We start from the raw sequence: 27,107 nt of genomic DNA on the forward strand, positions 1-27,107 counted from the left end.
TTCACTGATTCTGAAGTCATTTTATCCCTTCCCCTTGCCACCGCCTCTGCTGAGGAGAGCTCTACGTCATAGTGACGTTAATAAACCCAAATCGACTTCATGAGTATGTGTATCTATCTTTGCAGTTGTACGACAGAGGTTGCACAGTAACGTGAAAGCTAAATGTGGTATGTTCAGCCCAGTTGAATTAGTTATTAAGCTGGAATCCCAACAGTTTTCGATGTTATTGTGTGTTTCTTGAACATAACGAATGTCTGAACGAAGGAACCACAACGAAAGAAAAAAAAAGAGACGCTCGCAGTCATTTTTTTAAATGCAATGAATCGTCCAGAAATCATATGGAAGAAACGTAAAATAATTAATTATTAAGCTGTAATCCAAAGAATTTAGGATGCTATTGGGTATTTCATGAATATAACGAAAGTCAAAAAAAGCTTGTAGTCATTTTTGAAAAATCCCGTGAATCATGCATGATCGTGTCGACAGAAACGTGAAATTAATTAATTATTAAGCTCTAATCCCAAGAATGTGGGATGTTATTGTGTGTTAGATGAATATAGCGAATATCTGAACGAAGGAACCATAACCACAACGAAAGTAAAAAAAAGCGAGTCGTCATTGAAAAAAATCCGATTAATTCTGCATAAATAATGTGCACAGGCACGTGAAATAGGGAGAAATTAAAGTGTTTCGTATTTTTATATATGTCAATGGATTGTACATAACTCTTCTGGGCAGAAATGTTAAACCGAGAAATTAATGTGGTTCCAAAGATAATTTGGAATGTTGCTGGAGTTTTAATTTTGCCTTCATTCTTTATACGCTGTATACTGTGAAAAAACAATGATATTTAGTCTATAATTGTTACTCACATTTTAATATGTAAGCAGTATCAACTATAAAAAAAGTAAGTCTCCTAGTAGTTGCCAAATGAGGTTGGAACAACTGGCTGTCACAATGGGTGAGCTACTTGACTAAATAGCCACAACAGCCCACAGTTTTAGCAGCACTAATCGATGTTTCATATGCGATGGTGGAATACAGTGTTTGTTTATTCTCTCTATAGACGTGGTATTAATTTTAGAGGTGTTTGGCATGATTACTATAGCTATTTCCATATTACCTAAGAGTCATACAAAAAGTAACTGAAAATGGCAACAGCACTCACTGCTCTCAGTTGCTTGAATTTCTGGTAAATGTGACTTGCATGTCATTGTTTTTTCACAGTATACAACATATGAAGAAAAATAATGACATGTGTTATAACAGGTCAGTACATTATAATCATGAGCAATAACTTATTTCTAAAGAGCAAAAGTGTCTGTGCTGATCTACAGCATGAAGACAAAATTAAAATTCCAGCAACATTCGGAATTATCTTTGGAGCCACATTAATTTCTCAGTTTAACGTTTCTCTCCAGAAGAATTATGTACAATCCATTGGCTTTTCTAAAAATACGAAACACTTTAATTTCTCTCTACTTCACGTTTTCTATCCACATGATTTATGCACAATTAATCGATTTTTTTTTTTTAATGGCTAGACGCTATTTTTGACTTTTGTTATTGTTTTGGTTCCTTCGTTCAGACATTCATTACATCAAGAAACACACAATAACATCGAAAATTGTTGAGATTACAGCTTAATAAGTAATTCAACTGGGATGAGCATACGATACAACTGCTGTCACTTCGTTTGTACACGTGTATTTACGTTTAGCTTTCACGTTACCGTGCAACATCTGTGGTACAACTGCAAAGATCGATATACGTACTCATGAAGTCGATTTAGGTTTATTTACGCCATGATGACGTAGCGTTGCGTCACTATGACGTAGGGCTCTCCTCACCTAGTATGAGATGAATGCTACCCCCACCCCTGAACGTACGTCACCTCTTCTTCTTCGGTTATCAACCCACAGGTTGGTTGGCAGCAGCACGCCATTCCGTTCTTTTGTCAACTTTCTTCTTCATATCTGCATAGGTCTGGCACCCGATGTCATTTATTACTTGTTGAATGTAGCTTAATCTAGGTCGTCCTCGGCGAGTTCTTCCTTCAATGATTCCTTCTAATATTCTCTTAATGAAGTTGTTATGCCGTAAAATGTGACCTATGAAGGTTATTCTTCTTTTCTGTATATTTCGCCAAAGAGATCTGTTTTCTTTCACTCTTCTGAGGACATCTTCGTTTGTAGCCTTGTCTCGCCAGCTGATTTTTTCCATTCTCCGGTAGCACCACATTTCGAATGCCTCTAATCTTCTCTTTTCTTCTTTTCCACTAGTCCAAGTTTCACATCCGTAAAGGGCTGTACTCCACACATAGGTTTTCATGACTCTCTTTCTTACGTCTAAACTAACATTTCTACTCGTCAGTAAGTTTCTTTTTCCATTGAATGCTATTTTGGCAAGTTGTATTCTGTTTTTAATGTCACTTTTGCTCCTTCCATCTGCTGTTATTTTGCTACCTAAGTAGTTAAATTCTGTAACCTGCCCTAGTTTCTCTCCCTTTATTGTTATTCGTATGGGTTCATTGTAGTTCAGGGCGCCACTCACCATCACTTTAGTCTTTTTCTTATTTATTTTCATTCCATACTGTTCTTTTAAGGTGTTTTCCATTTCATTGAGTGCGGCTTCTAAATCTTCTTTCCTTTCTGTAATTATGGCGATATCATCTGCATATCGCAACATATCTATTTTCATTCCGTTAAGTTTTATTCCTACTTCAATATTCTCTCTTATTTTGTCTATTGCTTCTTGGATATATGCGTTGAAAATTACTGGAGACGCCATTTTGAAAGTGTCCTGTAGCTATGCTATATGTTGGAAGTGATGGAAACTTGGTGCGCTCGCTCAGGAGACTTCAAATAATACACAGGGGGGGAGGGGGGGGGGTTATGGGGGCTATAGCCCTCTCCCCTCCAATGGAGTATCAAATTACACTTGATAAAATGATTTCAGAAATCAGCGAATATATTACTCCAACAGATGCAATCATTTTTTAAATAATTAAGTAGCAGTTTAGGTTGCAATGTATTTCAAACACATTTTAACAAAAGAATAAGAGCGGCAAATAGCTTACTATCGAAACCAATAAATATCATTTAACTTAAAATGTGCTTGTTATTTTTATTTATACAAATTTTTTTATCCTAACTCCAAAACCGTTACCAAAAACTACTTTAAGCAACACCAAATTTTACCAATTTGTTGGCGGCGGATGCCAATTCTCCTTTTCTTAAGTGATATTCCGTTCCACTAACCCCCCCCCCCCTCCCCCCCCGCCCCGACTGACTTCTAGAATCGGCCCCGATGGATAATACATATTGTAGGAGAGTAAAATATCTAAATATCTTTCACTCAATTAGGGCATCTGATACAGCAACCGTATGTAGAGTATTTGAATTAAAAACAGAATAAATTGCAACCAAGACAGTTTTTAATAAAGATACTCTAGATAAGTTACATGAGTGATATGTAAGCAATCTCCTTTGTAGACAGATTGTATTTCCCTAGCATTCTACAAATATAGCGAAGTCTACTATTTGTTATATCACGACTGGGCCTATGTAACTGTTCCACTTAATGTCCCTACTAAGTGTTACATCCATGTATTTGTATACGTTTACTGATTCAGCCAGTGACTCACTGATATTATATTCATAAGATACTATGTTTTTTTTTTAGTTTTGCGAAGTGCACAATTTTACATTTCTGAACATTTACAGCAAGTTGTCAATCTCTGCACTACTTTGAAATCTTATCAAGGACTTACTGAATATTTTATACAAATGACTCAGGTGACTTTGCAAAGCCAATGAATGTGAAGGTGAAATAAATTTTATGCTAACAGACTGGTCTGCAGCAAAGTGTAATGTTTACATTCTTGACATATGTAACAACTTTGCCTTGTTTCACAGGGGTACATTCATGAGGCACAATACTGGTCTTCACCTTCGACCGACTTTGCCGTGCTTTTTTTGGTTGTGGTGAACCTGGAGTCTTCCACTGCGAAGGCTGCACTGTGGTTTCAGGATCATACCCATATGTTAACAAATTTGGGTCATTTTTAGTCCGATTAATCAGTTCTTGGTACACTTCGAGTCCGTATTGTCTCTGGTCACTTGCCAGCACTTTTGGAATGAATTTAGAGCACACTCAACGCATGTTCAGATATTCAGTTAAAATTGACTGAACTGCATAGAAACTTAAATCAAGTTCATAAGCCACCTCCCTGATTGTAAGTCTATGATCAGAGCGCACTAAGTCACGAACTTTTACAACGTTTTTGAGGTGGAAGAATGGCTGGACCTTGGTTCATCTTCAAATGATTCACGGCCATTTTTAAATCTGTTGAACCAGGCAAAAACATTTGACTGGCTCATACAATTATATCCAAAAGCTGTTTTTAATAGTTCGTAAGCCTCAGAAGCTGATTTTCCAGTTTTAAAACAAACTTTCACACAAACTCGTTGCTCCGTTTTTACGTCCATTTTCACGCATACAGAATCTGGCAACAGACCCACACTCAACCAGGTGCCACTGAATAAAGAAAACACAGTTTCCTGTCAGAGGGCGTTCAAGAACAAGGCAATGACTCACTCCACACCCTCCATGTACCGGTCCACCAATCCAGTAAGCAGTAGCTGATCCACACACGTAGAAATACGAGAATTTGTTTGATATTCTGTTTAATTAACAACATGCAGTAATAAATATTGGCAGACTATTGCACAGAGTGGACACAGGAGTAGTTACTCTAGCATAAGATTCCATGTGACCGAGGTTATCTTTCAGATGTAAGCTACAGTCCTTGCCAGATAATTCTGTACATTTCAACCATGTAAACTAAGCTGGACACTGTCACCAACAAATGAGTATATCGTTTTGTGTGTTCACTCAAAATCGTTCAATACTATTGCATGAAAGTTCTGTTAAGTCCGAAGCAATATGAATAATTCAGAGTTCCTTACTGCTCCACACTGATTTTTTTACAAGTCTGAAACTTGAGCTTCTGCACTGAATTGTGCATAGTTCAGCCCTGCTTCTGCACCGAATTGTGCATAGTTTAACCCTACGGCATTCCAGCTGCCCAGAACCTTTCTTGGTAGGTTTCACCACACTTTCCAACTCGTGTAACACACAAATTCCACTCAAGTAATTCCTGGTTCCCACACTGCCCTCACTTCACATGCTTGGTCCCTATATACCAGAGCTACCACTCTACCTCCAAATAATATACTTTTACTTCCTAAATACAGAAAAATGCATATAAGAACTATGTCTTATAACCTAAATTGAAAGTAATGGCACCGCAGTCTTCTGCTTTCAAAGTTGCATCCTCAAATCACAACAGCAGTATTTGAATTTATTGTTTGACTGCAACATCATTTATCAAATTTCTTTGTCATAAGTTACTACACTTTCATTAATTTAAAAGATTCTAAAATGGTGCATGAGCCTATTCTTTTCCAAAGAATTTTTCCTGCTCTTTCTTCTGATGATGACCATTTGAACCTAGCTTCAATAATTTGTACTGAATATTCAAATTAACTATACCTGAGACTTAAAAACTAATTAATTCTAAGGAATAGACTTCACCCAGTTTTTGATAGATTCACAATGTTTAATATCACTACACTCTTATCTTTGGTGTTCCATAATTTCTTGTTGTGACTTGTTTTTAATTTATTCAGAAATCAATATTTAACTATAATTAGTGTTATGACAAACAATTTTGTACAATGCCACACCGAAAAGCAATGGCTCCGATTTCTTTATGTGAAAACTCTTTCAAAGCTTTTTAAATAATACAAACATTCTACATTTTTATTCTTCATGACTACATATTTGCAGCCCTTTCCCAATAGAAGCCTCTAAATTGTAACATGGAACATGGATGTGCACTGTAACTATGTCGGTATGTGAGAAACAGCATGCTGTAATTGAGTTTTGAATTTGATGGGTTCTTCTGCAAATGGAGCATCCTCTCATTCAACATGGCAGAGCCAGACCATACACAATTGCTGTGACATTTGCAATAATCCAATGCCTTGTGTTCACATCACACATTCTACAGTGGTGATATCAACAAACTGATCTCTTGTTTAGAGAAATAAATATGTGTACATGAAGAATAAAGATGTAGAATGTTAGTAGCGCTTTTTCATTTGAAAAAGCTCTAAGAGTTTGCACATTAAAAATTTGGAAGCATTATTTTTCAGCATATCATCATATATTGATAAAAATTTTCATGTATCATTCACTGTCACATGAAGTGCTTCATCGAATGACGCCTTAATTACAGCTGCAACATTTTTTCTATGAAAATTGTCAATTTCCAAAGTAAATGTTAAAATTTTCTCTTTACTTCTGTTGTGACTCAGTCATTTAGCATCCAGTGATAAGTGTTTCTGTTTTAAACATTCTGTACATTTTTTTATAATTCAGACAGTGTATTCAGCTGTTCAGTGCTACCTATAGTGGTGATGGTATCATAACATTATATTGATAAGATATTGAAATGGCAGCATTCTCTGGCAGCAGCCAGTGCATAGTCATCAGGTACAGTTTTGGATGGCAAACTTCTGGGAATTCCACCAGATAATCTGACCTGCCACACATTTTATCAGTGCTGGCTTGCACACCCATGGTCCCAGGGCCAATGGCAGTGATATATACTGGCAGCTCACTGAACTACTCAGCCAGGTCCACCTTTCACTCGGGCTAGTTGGAGTTGGTTGTTGGTGAGGACTCTGTTTTCTTTCCACTGGCTTATGCAGGCATATGACTAATATATATTCAAATGATTTATAGAGTTCAGTCATACATCTGTGATAATGCTTAAGTTTTTCATTTATGTGCAGGTCATCCACAGTATAAATGAATTATCAGCAGGTGATGCAGTGGGATTTAGTGTTCTTCAACATCAAGCAGAACGGCTTTTGTCTGTAATTAGCCACGAAGCAATTCAACAATGTGTGGATGACACAGAGCATTTGCAAACAAGTGGACTGTCTGACAGAATACTTCGTCTTGAATCACGTGCTCGACCAGTGCAAGGTGTAAGTCATTATAACAATATTATTGTAGAGGTTGGGAAACCACTACCAAAATTTCACATCATGAGTAAGATGTCCTGCACTAGCTATTAAAATACTTTCATTGAAAAGTTATGACCAATTTCACATCAGAGGAGATGCACCTTAAGGTGAGAGGGTTTGTTTATTTATTTTTTAAACCAGTCATGGCATGCCAAAGCAAATACTATGAGCCAGCTCCCATTGTTCATTGTCAAGTTGAAACCAATTACTTTGCTGTACCATAACAGTTAAAAAAGAAAAAAAAAACTGTAATCTGAAATGCACCTTCACTGATGTGAAACCAGTCATGAATGACTTTTGAATAAAAATGTATTCTACTAGTCAGTGTGGAAGATTTTATTCACAGTTGTAGCAATGCTTATAATACATTTTATTTTCTATGTGTTGTGGTAATATAATGGCTGAAAGAAAAAAAAATGAAGCAATAGTTATCTACATAAACAACAGAAAACAATATTAGTCTTCTAGCAAATCTTGTGTTATACGTATTTTAAACTATGATACAGAACTGTATAAACCTCTGTTAGGCAGCAGTCATTGAAGTGGAATATCAGAATTTGTTCAAACTCCTGGATAGTGGAAATATAAATATATTATAGTCTCTTTAGAGAAAGATCTTGGTAAAGTAGGTCATGTAGTAATATGAAAGTAATTTTATAAATAATTCTCATTTATTTTTATTTATTTGACATTATCTGTCTTCTGTCATTTAATTTAGTTGCTCTGTCCTCAGCAACCTTCTTCCTCAGTGTCGTGGAAGTATTATAGTTCCATTTACGATACCATCTTAATCCATCTGGTGAATGATTCCGGTAGTGGCATCAGAAGACTCTTCTAAGTGATGGATAGTGGTGTTTCTTGCATGGGTTGTTTCAGCTCTGGGAATAAGTTGAAGGTGCATGAGGAAACACTTCCCAACCATATTTGTGCAGCTATTCAGTTACGATTTTGATGTTATATGTATGAACATTGCTTCGGAAAATGAGCAACTGAGGTTTTCTGGCCAATTGTTGAATAAATTAATGGTAATACATCTCTGTCACATTTTGCCCACATGGAATTGTTTCGACAATGATGATTACATGAACGTCACACAGTAATTTGTTTGACCTTTGATTAAGCTTTGTAATATTTTTTGGTTCACTATGAACTCATCACAAGATTTGCCTAAAGCACTATGGATTTTGGCCCAATTTTTGACACATATATATTTCAGTATTCTTGTGAAATCTTTGATCCTCAACAGCCACAGCATCCAACATCAATCTGGGCACCATTTCTAACTTCCGTTATTACAAAATAAAAGATGGTATCAGCAACAACAAAACACAAACTTCTTCTGCAAACTTTACCCGATAGGTGATATAACCAAGAATATCAATGTGTCATTCACTCTGCAGTGCAGCCAGTCTGAACCTTATTAAAAAATAACCCAACTGAACTCTAGCAATTCCCTGAAATGCTCCTTATTTCGCTATTGTGTCGCTTTTTGATCAGTATGACACATGTTCTGTTGTAAGTATCGGAATTCAAGACTCAATTCAGAAGGTCGATCAATCACATGTTGATTTTACTGGTGCATTTCTCTCATTTGCCAACAAGTGACACAGCATTACCTGCATCTGAATACATAGTTGCACAAATAGTGGTTGATGGCCCACACTGTATCCAGAGCACTATCTTTTCAGTCCAAATGATTTTCAATATTTTCACAGTACAATTTTTGCTATAGAAGAGTCTTACAGGTAGCGTTAGAAATACCAACTCCGATATCCAGTGCAATTGTGGAGTCCGAGTGTGGGCTATGCTGAAGTATTAAGTGTGAAGATAACAACAAGCGATTTAAGTGCAGTAATACCTGCCCTTTTGGGTGATAATGGGTGTTGTGTTGAGGCTCAATTCCCTGGGCCAGATACACAGAAAAGTGCATGAGCCGGTGATATTCGTGCCGTGCAGACTGGAACTGCAGGTGATGTTGTTGTGGTAGACACTACAGGGAATGCTCAAAAAGTTGTTGATATTTGTGTTGCTGATGATGTGGAACAAATGGTATGGACATATATATTTCCTCATAAGCAGGGCAAACAGAGGAAAAGAAAGAGGAGACAAGTTTGTAGTGTGTGCCAAGTCGACACGGCTGAGTCTGCTGAAGACCGTAGCGCAAGCAAAAGTACTGGCTCACAGCCTTGCAGGGCACGCAGCTGACATGTGCAGCAAGCAGTTTAGAGCACAGCCACAATCTGATGTATGCAAGAAGTATGAAATCGGTGAAGGGTACAATGTGAGCTTGAAAATAAACATTCTGACTGAATGTCATGCCAAAGTTAACCTTTGGTGATAGACAGCTGTTGTTGCCAGTGTAGATCTATCACAAGAAAAGTCTGTTGGCTCCAAGTCTTGCATCTAAGGGTACATTCTTGCAGCTGAAATTTTGGCTTACTGGGTTCCAGATGACTAAGTAACTGATGAAGTGTTATCTGTTGCTATGGTTTTCTTTTATTTTATTCCATTCTTCTGTATCACAAAGTCTTCACAATTTTCATTTTCATAAAATGATTAATTATACTGAAGTTGACAAGATTAGCTAAATATGTGCGTTTCCAACAGAGGCATGCCCACTATTACTTACATTCTGCGGTACTCACAATATTCCAAAGAGTTTACCTACTTTCTTGACAAAAGAAGAATCATCACCAAGATATAACATTATTTTATTAATGAATCCAGAAATAAATTAGTGTTAGATTGTGCAATTAATAATAGGAATTTTAAGTATGCCAGACATTCGTAGTTTCAAACATTTCCAAAAGATGAATAATTTTAACTGCACTTACAGAGCGAAACAAATTAATTTCTTTTTATACAATTTAGTCTGAAATATAATACATTGCTCTCAAAATCATATGAAATTCTTTCAGTTAAACAGCTGAGATAATGTTCACCAATGCAAGAATATGTTTTCTTGGGAAGCATTAGGGGAACCTCTGTTGCAAGGACAAAGTTCTGAAAGTTATTCAAAAACAAAAGGTTAAAAAACCACCAGACAGAAAGATGAGATGCCAAGCATAAGAGTTTAACTGAGCCAGACCAAGTATTGTTTATGATGAGGTTTGGTTTGTGGGGCACTCAACTGTGCAGTCATCAGTGCTCGTAAGTCCCAATTTTTAAACTTTCAAATTTTTACACAATCCAATTGAGCCACTGTCACAAATGATGATGACAGCACAAATACCCAGTCCCCAGGAAGTATTGTTCAAGCTGATATGTAATGTTAACTTAGTAGGAAAGAAAGTGTGTGTAATTTTTAGTTTATAAGTGTGGAATGGAGAGTTAGAAGTTGTTTGTGCATAAGCATGGCAAGAGCACTAGCAGTGAAATATGTTGTGTATTATTTGAGTTAATGGACAGGGCAACAGACCCATGAGACACATTGTGAGATTAAACAATACAAGGAAAGATTCTAAGGTGATGACAGTTATAGGAAGTGTATGAAGAGTATTGTAGTGTAAATATCAGAGAAAAATGAATTTGTAGAGTGTACGGAAGAATGGAAGCAGTTGTAAAATGTAGCGCAGTAAGTGTATTGTGTTTAGAATTGCCAGTCTAATATAATCAGAGTGGAGAACTAGCCCTGAGCAAGACCCAAGGAGCTGGGTCTTCCCCATGGAGGGGAACAGTGTCGTGTCGCTATCCAGTTTTTAGAAACATTTTGTAAGGAAGCCACTGCTAAATGTTGCAATAAGCACCTGCGGGCTGGTATGCACAGTGTGGCAACAAGTGGGTCAGAACAACAAATACGCTATAGGATTGTGAGACAGGCTAGCTGCTTCGCTATATCTGCACCACTCAGCGGTAATAGCTGGAGTGGGCGGATGTGACACCACACCAGAGCAAGACCCATGTTGTGAGCTATATGACCAGAAGCTTGTGAATAGTGCAACAAATGTCACTCAAAGCCATGTAAATAGCTGCAAATTTTGAGGCAGATTCATTTGGAGTCCAGTAGCACCACCCCACCAGGATGCCAGATTCACACTAGATGACTGGGCACCACCAGTGGCAGCCATGGGTTTGAGTTTAGGTCAGGCCAGCTACTGCCTGCACTGTCTCCTTGTGGGACTCGATGCCACAGCATCACGACCTGCTGTCGCCAGACTCCTGCCAGGGGGCAACAGGTTGCTTAGTGCAGCTATTCCACAGAGGAACGCCAACACTGCTGAAGTGGGAGAATAACGCTGACATCAAGGCCGTGGGCTGACGTCAGCATCACAGGACGCCTATGTGTGAATCTCTTCCCCAGAGCAGAAGCCAGCCACCTGCGGATCAATGCTGGTCAGGGTCACCGGAGCATGGTGTGTCTTCCTCGCATTAATAAAGACATGACATGTATATGAAGTTGAATAAATCATTTCTTCCAACCAGCAATGTGTCACTAGGCCTGCCAGCCCATCACTCCACCACTTACCTTGCCAAGGGCCACCTGCACTCTGCAGTTAGTACTTTCTTCTGCCAACCAGTTCATTTGTGTCTTGTAATCTGAGTTGCCATAAGGCTACTGTTCCACCAGCCTCGAAATTAAATAAGACTACCTGCCAGTCTTGAGAGAGCACTGCTGACTGTTAGCACTTACATCATACCCTGAAGATTTTTGTGGTGAATACTTAAACAGTTCCAGCCCGACATTTGAGTATTCACAACTTTTGTGGAAAACTGCCTTTCTGCACATGACAGACCGTTTCACAGTCCTTGAATTTGTCTCGTAGATGTGAATTTGTTAATCTTGTAGGAGAATCAGTCACATGTTAATGTTCCCATGCACTCTGAACCATAGCAACCTTCTCAAAGTTTCAGTCCCACTTAACAACCTGCAAAATGCTCTTCAGAGCTGAAATATATGGCTTCCATACCTGGATTGATGATTTTACTGCAATGTACTGAGGAAAATTAAAATGTACTTTTTCCAGAAATTTAATCTTGTTGATAGGACAATAAATTTGCTGACAGTTCAAAACCTGCATAAAAGCCATGGGTCTTGTGGAAATCTATAGAATGAGACACACTGTGTCCCATATGGGTTACCTCCATTTATCTGACAGGCTGTAATTTATGTACTGTGTGAACAAGTCATATTAAATAAATTACAAAACTGTGCCCAGCCACATTAACTGGTTTACAATCTACAAGTCTGGCTGAGTACTATTTGGCCATTTTCAAGTGGTGACTGTCTTTTGGTTGCTGCTACCAACATTATATAGCTGCATGGCCTTCAAATGACATCACTGATGCTCACTCCAGCACCATATAAGGTGCATTGCACACCTGCTTCAACTTTCCGAAGATTAGGTTCCAAGCACTGCTGCTGCCCTATTTATTGAGGGTGTCATCACAAATTTTAATCTTGATCACTTCTTTTGTGATGCTATCCCAGAAAGTATTAGTCTGTGTAATAACAGGTGTCTTGTCGAATGCCATACAGTGTCCGTTTTCTAGAGCAGGCTCTGTTACTGCTGATTTCCAGGGTACTGAAAGAAAAAAAAATCTCTTGTGCTCTTCAACACCATGTGTAGTCAGTCCGACATAAAACTGTCCACACTCACATGGTATTTTATGTACTCTTGGCATTCTGAGACCTATATCACCGTTCACAGGCCTCATGAGCTGCCAAATGTTTACTGCAGCCCTTATGACCGAATCAATTTTATGCCTCTCTAAGAGAGTCTAATCTTTCTTGTTACTGAGCCACAGTATGGCAAAATTGCAAGATTCTTCGTGTCCTCCTTGGGGTCCTTCTGCTTATGTTTTTTCATAAATAAGGCCTGCGAAATCTAGTGTTTGTTGTAGCCATTTTCCTTGAATACTTTCTCTAAGTGGATCAGTTCCTTCGGCAGGTTTTCAGAATATGGGACAGCCTCCACTCGAGGCACCAAAGTCCTCAGAACAGAATGTTTCTGCACCAGATAGTGATAGCAGATATCAGTCCACGTGGGTGGGTTTCCAGTAAACACTGTGGCTGAGACACCCATTTGCTTTATGGCAGATGAGGACACCAAGGAATGGCAAGGCACCATCATGAACTTGATGTTGTCAAGGATAACGTTGACGTAGTCCAAGAATTCTCCGAGCTTCTCACATCCATGACACCAGAAAACGAACATGTAATTGGCAAAATGAAAAAAAGCAGCTAGGCTTTGCGGGAGCTGTGACCAGGGCGATGTCCTCAAAGTACTCCATAAACCGGTTGGTTATAACTGGAGCTAATGGGCTCCCCATTGTGACACCATCCTCTGGTTAAAATATTCCTCATCATACAAAAGATATGACGACTTCAGAGTGTGCTTAAATAAATCCATAACAATGTCATCAAATAACAGAGAGACCAAATATATAATCCTTGATGGGAATGAACATGAATAATGACACCACATCAAAGCTGACCATAAAACCACCTCCTCCAAGATGCAGGCTTTTAATTTGTCTGATGAAGTCGGTCGTATTCTTAATGGGGTGCACACAGTGACCAACGCGTAAGGAGGCTGTCCAGATGTTTTGCCAGTCTTTTAAGTCAGCGATCCAATGGTACTCATGATAGGATATGGATGTGTGTTCTTCTTGTGAACCTTTGTAGCACAATACAAAGTAGGTGGTTGAAGTGCCTGTGGGAGGAAGCTTTTAATGACATTCTCTTCCATTGAAGACCTCTTAATAAGCACCAATGTCTTCCTCATTATTCTGGATGTTGGGTCCCTTGATAATTTTCGGTATTTCTCCTCCTTTAGCATCCACAAATCTTCGCATCATAATCGGCTCGTTCTATTATGACGGCTGCCAGTAGCAGAACATGCTCTAGAAAATAGGCATTGTCTTTCATTCAGTGAGACATCTGTTATTACATGGACTAGGTTAGTGTCATAAAAGAAGCATTGAGGTTAATATTTTTGACAACACCCTCAATGAAGACAGTGAACTGTAGCTAAGCACAGCTTGGGACCCAGCCATCGGAAGGTTGAAGCAGGCATGTTGGGCGCGCAATGAAAACATTACCTTATATGACATGGGAGAGAGCACTAAAGACATCACATAAGGCAGCATGACTATATAAGGACAGCAGCAACCAAAAGACAGTCACCACTTGACAATGGCCAAGGAGTGCTCAGCCAAAATCTTGTGGATTTTTAACCACTTCATGTGGCTAGAAGCTTGAGAGAATATTATCAGTACATTTCACCACAGAACCATGCATTCATAAATTACAAAACTGATGTCTCACAATAAGATGAAAGAATATTAACCCCTATATATCATCTGGAACTGTTTGCAATAATAAATAATCAATTAGCACTGTAATGAGGACAGATAAATAAATACATACATATAGTCCTTGAAACCTATAAAATACCAGTGGGAAATTTGATTGGAAATGTTATTTATTGTTAATATAGATCATAATTTCTTAATGCAGAGGAATGTCCACATGTTTAATAGTGTTGAAAATGACACCACTCTTTAGAGGATATGTAATACATTTCTTCTGTACCATCTTCCCTAGATTTGTATCCATATAATAATAATAATAATAATAAACCCACAAAACCAGCATGGCAACACAGGCTACAGATCAGAATAGAAAAACGGAGAAAAGACATCAGACAGATAACACAATTTATAAGAAATGAAATATCAGGCAAAAAACGAAAAAGGTTAGGTAAAATCTCACAACAAGAAGTGATAGAGCAATTAGATGAAAAGAAGCAGAAATTACAAGCATTGGCCAAATGACTTAGAAGATACAAAAAAAGTGAAAATAGAATGAAACAAAACCAAACATTCAACGCAAACCAAAAGAAATTTTACCAGACAATAAATAACACACACACAAAAATAGACAATCCACCAAACATAACAGACATGGAACACTTCTGGAGCAACATATGGTCAAACCTGGTGCAGCATAACAGGCATGCATGGTGGATACAAGCAGAAACATCACATACGAGATGATACCACAAATGCCTGAAGTGATAATTTTGCAACATGAAGTCACCCAAGCAATTAATTCTACTCACAATTGGAAAGCCACTGGAAAAGATAAAATAGCAAATTTTTGGCTAAAGAAGTTCACCTCAACACATTCACATCTAACTAAATTATTTAACAGTTAACATTGCAGACCCATACACATTCCCTGATACACTAACATATGGAATAACTTATCTGGAACCGAGCGAGGTGGCACAGTGGTTACACACTGGACTTGCATTCGGAAGGATGACGGTTCAATCTCGCGTCCGGCCATCCTGATTTAGGTTTTCCGTGATTTCCCTAAATCACTCCAGGCAAATGCCGGGATGGTTCCTCTGAAAGGGCACGGCCGACTTCCTTCCCCATCCTTCCCTAATCCGATGAGACCGATGACCACGCTGTCTGGTCTCCTTCCCCAAACCAACCAACCAACCAACCTAACTTATCTGAAACCTAAAGATCAAGCAGACACAGCAAACCCAGCTAAATATCGCCCCACAACATGCCTACCAACAATATACAAAATATTAATTTCCGTCATTACACAGAAATTAATGACACATACAACACAGAACAAAATTATAAATGAAGAACAAAAAGGCTGTTGCAAGAGCATGAGGATGTAAAGAGCAACTGATAATAGATGCAGAGGTGACATATCAAGCTAAAACTAAACAAAGGTAGCTACACTACGCATACATTGATTACCAAAAAGCTTTTGATAGTGTACCCCACTCATGGTTACTACAAATATTGGAAATATACAAAGCAGATCCTAAATTGATACAGTTCCTAAACATAGTAATGAAAAATTGGAAAACCACACTTAATATCCAAACAAATTCAAATAATATCACATCACAGCCAATACAGATTAAGCATGGAATATACCAAGGAGACTCATTAAGTTCTTTCTGGTTCTGCCTTGCTCTGAACCCACTATCCAACATGCTAAATAATACAAATTATGGATGCAATATTACTGGAACATACCAACACAAAATCACACATTTGCTATACATGGATGATCTAAAACTACTGGCAGCAACAAATCAACAACTCAACCAATTACTAAAGATAACAGAAGTATTCAGCAATGATATATATATATGGCTTTTGGAACAGACAAATGTAAGAAAAATAGCATAGTCAAGGGAAAACACACTAAACAAGAAGGTTACATATTGGATAACCACAGTGACTGCATAGAAGCGATGGAAAAAACAGATGCCTATAAATATCTAGGATACAGACAAAAATAGGAATAGATAATACAAATATTAAAGAAGAACTAAAAGAAAAATATAGACAAAGAGTAACAAAAATACTGAAAACAGAGACAGCAAGAAACAAGACAAAAGCTATAAATACTTATGCTATACCAATATTTACCTACTCATTTGGAGTAGTGAAATGGAGTAACACAGACCTAGAAGCACTCAATACACTTACACGATCACAATGCCACAAATATAGGATACATCACATACATTCAGCAACAGAAAGATTCACATTAAGCAGAAAGGAAGGAGGAAGGGGATTTATCGCCATAAAAAACCTACATTATGGACAGGTAGACAATTTAAGAAAATTCTTTATAGAACGAGCAGAAACTAGCAAAATAAACAAAGCAATTACTCATATAAATACATTGGCTACACCATTGCAATTTCATAACCACTTCTACAACCCTTTAGATCACATAACATCAACAGATACAAAGAAAGTAAATTGGAAAAAGAAAACACTACATGGCAAGCACCCGTATCATCTAATACAGCCACACATCGATCAAGACGCATCCAACACATGGCTAAGAAAAGGCAGTATATACAGTGAGACAGAAGGATTCATGATTGCAATACAGGATCAAACAATAAACACCAGATATTACAGCAAGCATATTATTAAAGATCCCAATACCACAACAGATAAATGCAGACTTTGCAAACAACAAATAGAAACAGTAGATCACATCACACGCAGATGTACAATACTAGCAAATACAGAATACCCCAGAAGACATGACAATGTAGCAAAAATAATACGTCTACAACTTGCCATACAACATAAAATAATAAAACAGCACGTTCCCACATAATAACAAACCTGACATCATACTCACCAATAAAAAGAAGAAATTAACACAACTAATCAAAATATCCATACCCAATACAACAAATATACAGAAGAAAACAGGAGAAAAATTGAAAAATACATCCAACTGGCTGAGGAAGTCAAGGACATGTGCCATCAGGATAAAGTTGACATTATACCAATTATACTATCAACCTGTAGTCATACCACACAATATCCACCAGTACATCCACGCAATACAGCTACATCCAAACGTGTATATACAACTACAGAAATATGTAATTATTGATACATATTCAATTACCCGAAAGTTCCTAAATGCAATGTAACATATACCGTACAGTTAAAAGGAAGTCACGCTTGATCAAGGTCTGCGTCACTTTCCATTTTTAACCAGACATAATGTCTGAGAAAGGAAAGAATAATAATAATAATAATAATAATAATTCAACATTAAATTTTGTGCAATACCTTTTATAATAATAATAGTAATAATAATAATAATACAAAAATCATAAGATTATTCTTTGGAATTAATCAAGTTACAGTACTCAAGTTTAGAATACAAAAAATAGATTTTTATAGGTACATATGCAAATCCAATAGTGTTTTGAGGTTTCAAAACATTTTACATATATAACTATATAGTGACTGTATCACAGCTTATGGTTGTTTTGCAAATACTGTAACTTAATTCTGTGAAACTGATGTCCTTGCGAAACTGAGTGCAGTTGCAATGTAATACTTGTGCTTGGGTTCTACACAAAAATTTTGTTACATGAAGATGAAAAATTTTTCAGGTGCATAAATTTTTGAGTCACAGCATATGTTGCTTAACTTAGTACTAGAGAGGGCTTGATAGTTTGAGGCAGGACACTGGCTAGTTTCAGACCGCCATGTTAGTCTGTTTGTTATACTACTGTCGTATGACTATTTAGACGACATTTTAATTTAATTTTAGCACTGGTCTGGCATAGATCACACGTGACTGAGATAATGTATATTTTGACTTGTGGCACATCCCTAATGGTTTCTCTACACAATGGAATCTATGGAGCATGAGTCACCTATGAATCTATCACAAAATAATAGTTATGGATCCAGCACAAACTATTGTAAACTTTGGGGAATACCTGATAAATAAATAATTACCTTTGTGGCCAGTATATTTCTTGATTTCATGCTCTTCAGTTTTTTTCTTTGGAGGAATGTCAAAAGTATGGTTTATGTTTTTTGAACTGCCATAGCTGAACTGCTACCTAAAATCCATTATGCATTTCACAACATGAAACAGAAACCTGCCCAGCTTGACATAACTGGATGGTCAATACCACAGTGGTATTAACCAAGTAATGAGGCTCATGCCATAATGTTGGAACATTTGTAAATTTATTCAAATGTTCCTTTAATTAAATGTGTTTTGTGTCCAATTGTTATTGTTCATTCTCAGAAACTTATGGGTGTCTCATCAGCATAGCTGTTAAATAACAGGTTAAAAAAGTCATTTTAAGTAACAAAAAATGATCCACTGTGAGTGTGTCTAATCATTTTGAAAACTTAGTCTGTGAAATCTTGAAGATCTCTTCAAAATTCAAATCCTGATTTCAGTGACCATACACTCCTTTAATGTGTAAAATAAACTAGTTTCTGTGGTTCAAATCTCACCATTAATCATGAAGTTTATTTTGTGTTTTCTCTGTTATAGCATGACAAAGTATACAAAATCAGTGCTCAGAGAATCTGTATGCTGTATATATACTAAAAGAACAATAATTCACTATGTAACAGGTTTCAGAGCCAGATGTTTATAATGATATATTCTATAAAACCTTTCATATGGACATTGTTACAAAGACATCAAACATCTCAATTTTCCAATACAGGTAGATTCATCTGTGAATACTCGCGGGTCACGGTGTGACATCGATGAGCGTTATCCCGATATGAGCAGCTCTCGGGAATCCCTTATGGATCTGGCTAATGTGGTGAGTCTGCCACCAGTGCCTGAGGACAGTCTTGGAAACTTCTACAAACTTGCTGTCAGAACGTCTAGCCTGTCATCACTGAAAAACTTCCGCAAAGTAAAGCTGTGTTTGCAGCGTGCATCCTCTGAGGAGGATGAGGACAGTGAAAGTGAAGAACACAGCTTTGCTTCATCGGTAAGGTTTTTAACATTTTCTGCATTTACATCTGGCAACTAAATATTAAAAAACAATGTAGTTATAATCTCACTTGCTACATACACAAAGCAAAGTAGTACAATTGTTAAAACACTGGGCTTCTGTTTAGAAGTGAAGTTGAGATACCTGTACAACCATCTGCATAAAGGTTTCCTGCAGCATTCCCAAATCATTTAAAATGAGTGCCTGGACAATTTCTTCAACAAGGCCACAGGCAATTCCATCCCTTATCTCTGAGCCAGTGTTCCATCTCTAATAACCACATTGTCAAAGAGATATTACATTTTAACCTTCCTTAACTTTTTAAAATTGCCATTTTATAGCTTTGCAACTGTTTTCCTTGTATCAACAGTTGGCTTGGATACATTTTCATTCCTTATGGGGCACCTGTATCCAAGTAATATGGTTACTTCACATATATAATTTAAACAACTTTATTAACTGACACAGTATCTTAAATGAGGATAACATTTGAAGCACAGCAACTCAATAGCACGTAAAAGTGTGATCTCTTCAAATGATAACTGGACTGATAATAAGGAACAAAAGATTTTCATACATGTTCATAAATCACTTCAATTTTTTGCTCTGGACTACAACATGATGTATATGGTCAATATTCATAGTTCAGGGGCAATCCTTGAAACTGTAAAGGCAAGTGACATAACTATTCAGGGGCATCTGTATTTAAATGTGCTATCACCCTATTGGTCTGAAAATAAGCCACATTTTTATTCAAATTTCACTCTAAAAAAATTAGGGTGTGTATTCTATCCACTACGTTGTCTTTTCACAAACCTTTGCTGTAAAATTATACTCTTTTACAACAATACAACTAGCATCAGTTGCAAAAACAGGTGACAAGGCATTTTATTACACAACAATCTTTTACCTGTATTTTGTTGGCTAGATCTACCAATATTGTTTTGTTAGCTTACAATTCAGTTTCAGTTGTATACTGGTAAGAAAGCCTGTTTTGTGCCAATACAAATGATCATTTTAGTGAAAAAGTATCATCACACCAAGGAATTCAGCACTCATTCAGGGGACAGACATGTGGCAAATATCTGAAACTTGAAGCTAAGGTTTTTTCCCCAAGTACAAAATAAGAGGAAAGATGGGATACTTATCTCACAAGAAATAATCCAACTGACAGCCTTGGAAATCACAAGAGCCTTAAATGTTCTACAAGGAGGATTCTGTGAGAGTATAGGTTGGTGTCATCATTTTAGTGGAGAAATGGCCTTGGTCTCTGGTGAATTACTACACCAGCACAAAGAATGCAATCAGGTTTCCAGGGGAAACTAGTTAACTTCAAACTAGTACGGCATACAGTTGCAAAAGTGTCACTCATACTTTATTCATCAGATTGGCTAAGCTGACAGAACACCAGTAATTTTTTACATGCTGAGCAGTGTGACAGTAGGCATGAAAGAGGCAAAAAGTATCCCATTAAGAGGAACTGTGAATGAAAAAGAGAAAAATAACTGTGATGTCAGCTGTTACAGCCAACGGGAGAAAGTTACTCCATTATGTCATCCTGAAGAGAAAAAGCTAGATGCAAGAAAACCTTCCTAAGGGCGTAGTGATTCACTGGCAAGAAAGGCTTGGATGACAGTGCAACTGATTGTTGGCTGGCGGATGATTAAAATTCGTCTGGATTTTGTACCATGTCATTGTATAAAATACTTCAATATTAAAGTTAAAACCAACATTTCAACCATATTACAGTGCCCTTCCTCAGGGAAAGGCGTAGTTATGTCGACTGGCTGTCCACTGTATGAAATCACAGACCTGTGGTGCAGCTTGCTAAGATAGCCATATTAGTTTTGGATCCTTTTAAGGGACATCTAACTTCTGAAGTAAAAAGATAAGCTTGCTGCATGAAAGACATACTTTGTCATAATACTCAGAGGAATTACTTCAAAATTATTGGTGTTAGATGTGGCTATAAACCATTCATTCAAGGATAACTCTGAAAAATGTATTCAGATTGGCCCCTGGAAGAAGAATATACCCTTACACAGTTTCGTAAGACTAAGAAGCCATCAGTCACTCTAATGTACAAGTAGATTCTTGCTTCGTGGGCCTTCATATGATCAGAGTCTAGCATACAGGGGTTCAAGAAATGCTGCATAGGAGGTAGCGAGGATGGAAAGAGACTGAATAAATGATGGGATTGAGAGTAATGAAGCAATTACAGTTTATGACAGTGGATATGACAAAGTACGGTACCAGTACGTTAGATGCCAATGGGTAGTATCAGATGTTAGAACAAATTTTTACATGCTACCCATGTCTTACTTATACGTAAACTTCTGGTAATTTTTCTCTCTTCAATAAGAGTTTAGCTTATTTTCACACTCAATGTTTTTTTTCTTCCTCAAAATTTAGAGGTATGGCTTATTGGGCCAATATGAAATATAATGTAACTTATAGCAGAGACTATCATTCTGAGGATTTTTTCCCAACTGTTTCTCTGTCCCATTTGCCTTCATTCTTTCCTGTTTGGTGCCTTTCTCTCTTTTTTCCATCCATAATTTCCTGTTTGATTTGTAAAAAATAGATACTTTGTCTGCACACAACATGCAGTGATACAATTCCTATGGTATTATGTAGTAATGGTCCCATCCTAGTGATTCACACAGCAGCTTACAGTCTGCCCAGATGACACACGTCATGTGTCTTATTTACTACTTCTCAGAAATATTACATCTGCTCACTGCACTTCGTGATTTAGTAGCCTTACCCCCCACCCCTTACACACACACACACACACACACACACACACACACACACACACACACACGCTATCTCTCTCTCTCTCTCTCTCTCTCTCTCTCTCTCTCTATCACTTAGACTCTACCAACCTGCTGTCTTTTTACGCTCATTCACACTTGTTACCTAAGTCCCAATATTGATGGAAGTGTTATCTGACCACAAATTTTATTCTGTCATCAGTCATAACTACCATTATTCACTTTATTTTGCAGCTCCACTATACTTCCCACAAAATAAATTTTATTTTTTGCTCTCTCCTTACTACATTTGCTTCATTTATTTAGTTGTACATTTTCTTTTTACTCTAACCATCAACCATGTATCCTTGCTCTCTCCACCTACCAAAACACAGAAAAATTTGCCTACCACAAGCAAACACTCAATTCCACATACTCTTTGTACCTTGCTGATTAGAACAAATGTTACACTGTAAAAGATCTTTGGCAAAACTTCTATAAAAGCTAGGACCACGCTGACAAAGATCTCTTACACTGCAATACACATTTAATCCACCCATGGTAGGCAACCCTCCCTCCCAACCCCTGCAATGGCTTTAAGTCAAAAATCACCTTTCTGGTGCAAATCTTCAATAACCTCCAATTTATTCATCAGATTAGAATCAGACCAAAGCTAACTTTGAACCCTGACTATTTCAGTTAGTACCCATTTACAACTGTGATCCTCCCTGTTGCCAGCTAACTATAACCTTATTAACTTACAAAACTTTGCAATCAGTTTCAGTCCACCATCATAAATCTCATCTTGACCCAATTATTCACAGTGCACACCACAAATTTCACCTGCCATGATGAATTACATGATTATGTAGTGGAGGACTTCTACCATACACAATTACAAGGCTTGCTGGGAGCCTCATTTATGAAGGCCAACATAACCTACAGTTTCTTCTCAAATATCCTCTCAAGCATCTGTATCTATCCCTTTACATGCTTACATGCTTCTCAAGATCCAGTCCAGCATCATATACATAAAAAATAACTATGTTCTCTCTCTTTGCACTGTAGATGCCGCCTCCCTGACCAATGTCCCACTGGCCTTAGTATTGTCATTACCTGCCTCCTGTCTGAGATTCAGGATCAATTTCTACTTCTGAAAGTTCACCTGTTAGCAAATCAGCAGTACTGCGATGAGCACTAATGTCAACATTATATACCAAGTTGTTTGTGCAATATCTTGTGTAATCCTTTATAGCCACTCGGAATCTTAAACCCCACACCTAGTTTAGATTCAGTGTTGACATCCTAATGAACTGAATCAAGACTGAGGACAATCTATCTTCATTCTTCACTTGTTCTTTGGCTCAGTGAGCCATATTCCTGGATCTTGTTCTCCACCCCTATTCGTGTCTAACCTACAAATCTCTAATAATAGGGTGTGATCATGTAGTTCCGATCCACTTCAGTGAAATAATGGATGTATTTACATAATACGCATGTGTGTTCTTTGTCAGTCTATGTATATATTTCCTCTGCACTTCAAAATGACATCCATCCATTTTAAAGCATTGTTCCCACTGTTGAAGAGCAGGGCTTGAAACACCCCCAATTAAATTCCTTTACTGAGTTTTGTGTAATTTATCGAAGCCGCCAAACAGTTAATTATTATGATTATATAACCGTGTGCTTAATGGATGAAAGGCTATCTGTTTTTCTCCTGTGGTTTCAGGGGTATTTCAACCGAGTGCGGCTGTTTTGCAACTGAATAGTGTAATGATTGAAAGTTTGTCTATTATTAAGGACCACAAAGGTTGCGATGTACAAACTGATAAATATTTCCTACTAACACACAAATGCTGAGGCAGTTGCTACCTTCGCCTTACACGTCTAATTACGGTTATCTCTTTTAACTGATTGCTGATTTTCAGTACTTCGTCACACACAATGCTGATGGGTAACATTCACAACAATCCTCACTGCAATCCATGGTTGTTGCTGGCCGACGCGGTTGATGCGAAACACGTAATTCGGCACTTGTCACTTTCTGTTTCATATCACTCGCGAATCAGTATTAGTGAGGGTCAACCCCATGACGATCAGGGGGACGTGCTCACTCGAAAAATGTGAAATAAAAAATGCACGCCAGTTGCACTCTTCTATAAATTACATCATTATATCGTTTTATTGCTTGTGAGCATATTTTGTCAGAAAGGTCGACAACAGGTTACACATTATTTCAGCAGAGTATTACGTATTTCCCATTCAGTAGTAGTGTGAGATGACTTGCAGTTATGTTTGTTAACTTTATAGCAGATGTGGAATGTTACCTCATCAGTAAACAATAAGTGACTCATAGGTGTTCTGTTTCAGCAGCTGCCATTGACTCAGTGCCAAAAAGTCCCTAAAATATAGCTGCTTGATCTATAGACAGTATGGAAAATCTTGCACAGCCCTTCACAGACTGGAATTATTCTATCTGACCTTATTCACACAGATTTCCAGTGCCCCCTTCTGCACATAGCACCTCCTCCCACAACTTCTAACTGACCACAAAAGTGGACTGCCTTCATCATTTAGTATGTATCAGGACTGATCAAACTGAATCAGATTTGTCTCCAAGGCAACTACTCCTCATCCCCACTCCCCCTAAACTGTCATTTTACAAAAAAGTATAGACTGACCACAGCACTTTAATTTAACTTGCAATAAGATTTGAATGAAAAACAACTCAAACTAAAATTCCATTAAGCACTGCTCAGTTATAAAATGAGTATATGCATACTTATTGGGAAGAAAGAAACAAGGATGTATCAGAAAGCCCAGATAATTGTAACAGATTTTATTTACACACAATATCATTCACTGCTTTATAAAAATTTCTTTGGCTAGTAAATGGTTCACAATGTAGTCAGCTGTATAAAATGTTCACAAATGTGCTCTTCATTGATTTACACAACATTAAAATTTATGTATCAAAAATAAATGACATATCTGTAAAAGCACAAAACATAGGACCAGAAATTTATGTAATGTATAAACATAATGCAGTACACAACAAAACAAACTGACTTGTTGTACAAGTAATAAATGGTAAAATTGGTTCTTATAAACAATAAATAATGGAAATTCAAAGGCCAATAGTCACCTTCCCAGTGTCATTTAAGCTTGCTTACAGCCCTAGACATATATTACGTCAGTCATCATCACAGATCTTTTACATACACAATTCTATTATTACATCATTTTGCAATCATATTTGGGATAAAAAATAACTAATACATTTTAAAAAGCAAAAAGAATATTGTTATTCTTATATGAAGCAACATAATCAATGGATGTACCTTAACTCCAAAACTGTTACTTTGTGCACAGCTGAATGAAATCTTAAAAATAATATGTTTAGGTGAGGGCCTCAAAAAATAATGTTTTTATTACAACACTATCATTTTGTTTTGCAGGATGAGCAAGGAAGCAGTGACAAGGAAATGAGGCCAGCTTTTCTGTCGCAAAAAAAGAACATCATGCTTGGTAACATTAAAGAAGAAGTTTGAAGACTTCTGGCACTTGACACCATTTCCTGGTTTATTTTGTCTGCAAAAACATTAATGGCCTTCTGGATTTTTTTGTGGGCAACAGCTCCTAGATATACTGGAAGAGAGGAGAATTATTGTTGCAAAAATACTTGTAACTTAAGAAGTCAAATTATAAGGAAACAATGTTCACAAAATATTCTCTGTTATATGACTGCTATATAAACTTTATTTTATATCTAAACACAGCAACAAAAATTGTGACACAGATGTATATAGGAAATCATGAACAAGCCTCAAACTTCTCTTAGAGTGCTTTATATTATAGTTCCAAGGAAAATGCACATTTTGTTTTAGAAAAGTGTGCTGGAGGATATGTGATAACTCTAAACTACAATTTTAAAATTAACAATTTATAAAGGCTTCAAACAAATCATTTTTACAGTTGTAGTTTAGAATTATCAAGACACTTTTCCAGCTTCTGACAGACTTTCCTACGACTGAACAGATGTATGAGGCATGTTCAGAAAGTAAGTGTATTAGATTTTCAAGAAATTACAGGATATTGTTGATACACTTGTGATTATTTTTACCATATACTTACCATCCTGTTCAATGCACATGGTGAGCTGTGACACAAGCTTCCTTACTCCCACCTCTAAGAACTTTCCCACCAGCTCCTTCCCCCACTACAGAATCTCTTTCAGCACCTGCTCGTCTATTGAAAATTTAATTTTGTAGCTCAGGCTATGTGAGAACATATGTCATCATGCAACAAGCACACTCCTCCCATCAGCATTTCCCTCATTTTTGTTTTGAATGCTTTTTTTAAGGGTCTCAGTACCATTGTGCACTGATGGTCTCCCAAGGCAAAGATTCCACCAAAATGATGCCCTTCTAGTCCCAGAAAACAGAGGCCATGATTTTTTTGTTCGATATAGTGGTTCTGAGTTTTTGACACATGGGGGAATTGGTGTGAAGCTAATGTAGCAACTCTTTTTGTCTCAGGAATGTAATGAGCTGCCTACATTTCATCTCCAGTCAGAAAATCCTCTTCTTCCAATTCAAGTTGCTCAAGAAACTCGTTGGCACTATTGACTCGATTTTTCTTGTGCCACTCAGTCACCTGTTTTGTGACCCATCTCATGCACAGTTTCTGGTATCCCATTGTTTCTGTGATTGTCTCGTATAAAGAGAGTGCCAGAGAGTTGTGGAAATATTGCAGAAATTTCATCTACTGTCAACTAGCTGTCTTCATGAACATGTATATATGGACTGGAATGATAAGTGAAAATTTTGTAAAATTTGTCCAAAGGCTGGGAATCTAATCCAGGTCTCCTGCTTGCTGGGCAGGTTTTGTTGTCCACAAAGCCACTTGGCACAGTGGTTCACACAACTCTACAGGTTACCCTGGCATGCACCCCTCCTTGATCCAACTTCTCA

At 37.3% G+C, this 27,107-nt stretch overlaps 2 protein-coding genes across 6 annotated transcripts in view; one reads left to right on the forward strand and one right to left on the reverse strand.

The window, feature by feature from the left end:
* Window positions 1-1,818: 1,818 nt before the first annotated feature.
* On the forward strand, window positions 1,819-26,240 carry LOC126472090 (uncharacterized). Of its 5 annotated transcripts, none has more exons than XR_007586369.1 (4): window positions 1,819-1,922; window positions 6,864-7,061; window positions 19,100-19,375; window positions 25,593-26,240. XR_007586369.1 is itself a non-coding variant. In XM_050099912.1 (4 exons), the coding sequence occupies exons 1-4, from the start codon at window positions 1,865-1,867 to the stop codon at window positions 25,683-25,685; spliced, it is 588 nt and encodes a 195-aa protein (XP_049955869.1). In that variant the 5' UTR covers window positions 1,839-1,864; the 3' UTR covers window positions 25,686-26,240. The 5 variants fall into 5 exon arrangements, 2 of the variants coding, with proteins under 2 accessions (XP_049955869.1, XP_049955868.1); XM_050099912.1 differs by having other exon boundaries at window positions 1,839-1,885; XR_007586371.1 differs by lacking the exon at window positions 1,819-1,922 and adding an exon at window positions 1,928-1,984.
* LOC126472074 (sphingomyelin phosphodiesterase 4) overlaps window positions 24,959-27,107 on the reverse strand; it is a 200,193-nt gene continuing 198,044 nt past the window's right edge. The window contains exon 13 of the mRNA XM_050099910.1: window positions 24,959-25,782. The gene's annotated coding sequence lies outside the window, so the exon portion shown is untranslated. The remainder of the gene's footprint in view (window positions 25,783-27,107) is intronic.

The sequence above is a fragment of the Schistocerca serialis genome, chromosome 1 (genome assembly GCF_023864345.2).
Source record: "Schistocerca serialis cubense isolate TAMUIC-IGC-003099 chromosome 1, iqSchSeri2.2, whole genome shotgun sequence".
NCBI classification, from domain to species: domain Eukaryota; kingdom Metazoa; phylum Arthropoda; class Insecta; order Orthoptera; family Acrididae; genus Schistocerca; species Schistocerca serialis.

What these genes read in the sequence shown, in the direction of transcription:
- LOC126472090 (XM_050099911.1), top strand. Translation starts at nt 4,591, where the DNA reads ATGACTCACTCCACACCCTCCATGTACCGGTCCACCAATCCA. An exon ending in TGTACCGGTCCACCAATCCA is followed by an intron (nt 4,633 to 6,845) that starts GTAAGCAGTAGC and finishes ATAATGCTTAAG; the next exon opens with TTTTTCATTTATGTGCAGGT. An exon ending in AACACAGCTTTGCTTCATCG is followed by an intron (nt 19,376 to 25,592) that starts GTAAGGTTTTTA and finishes TTTGTTTTGCAG; the next exon opens with GATGAGCAAGGAAGCAGTGA.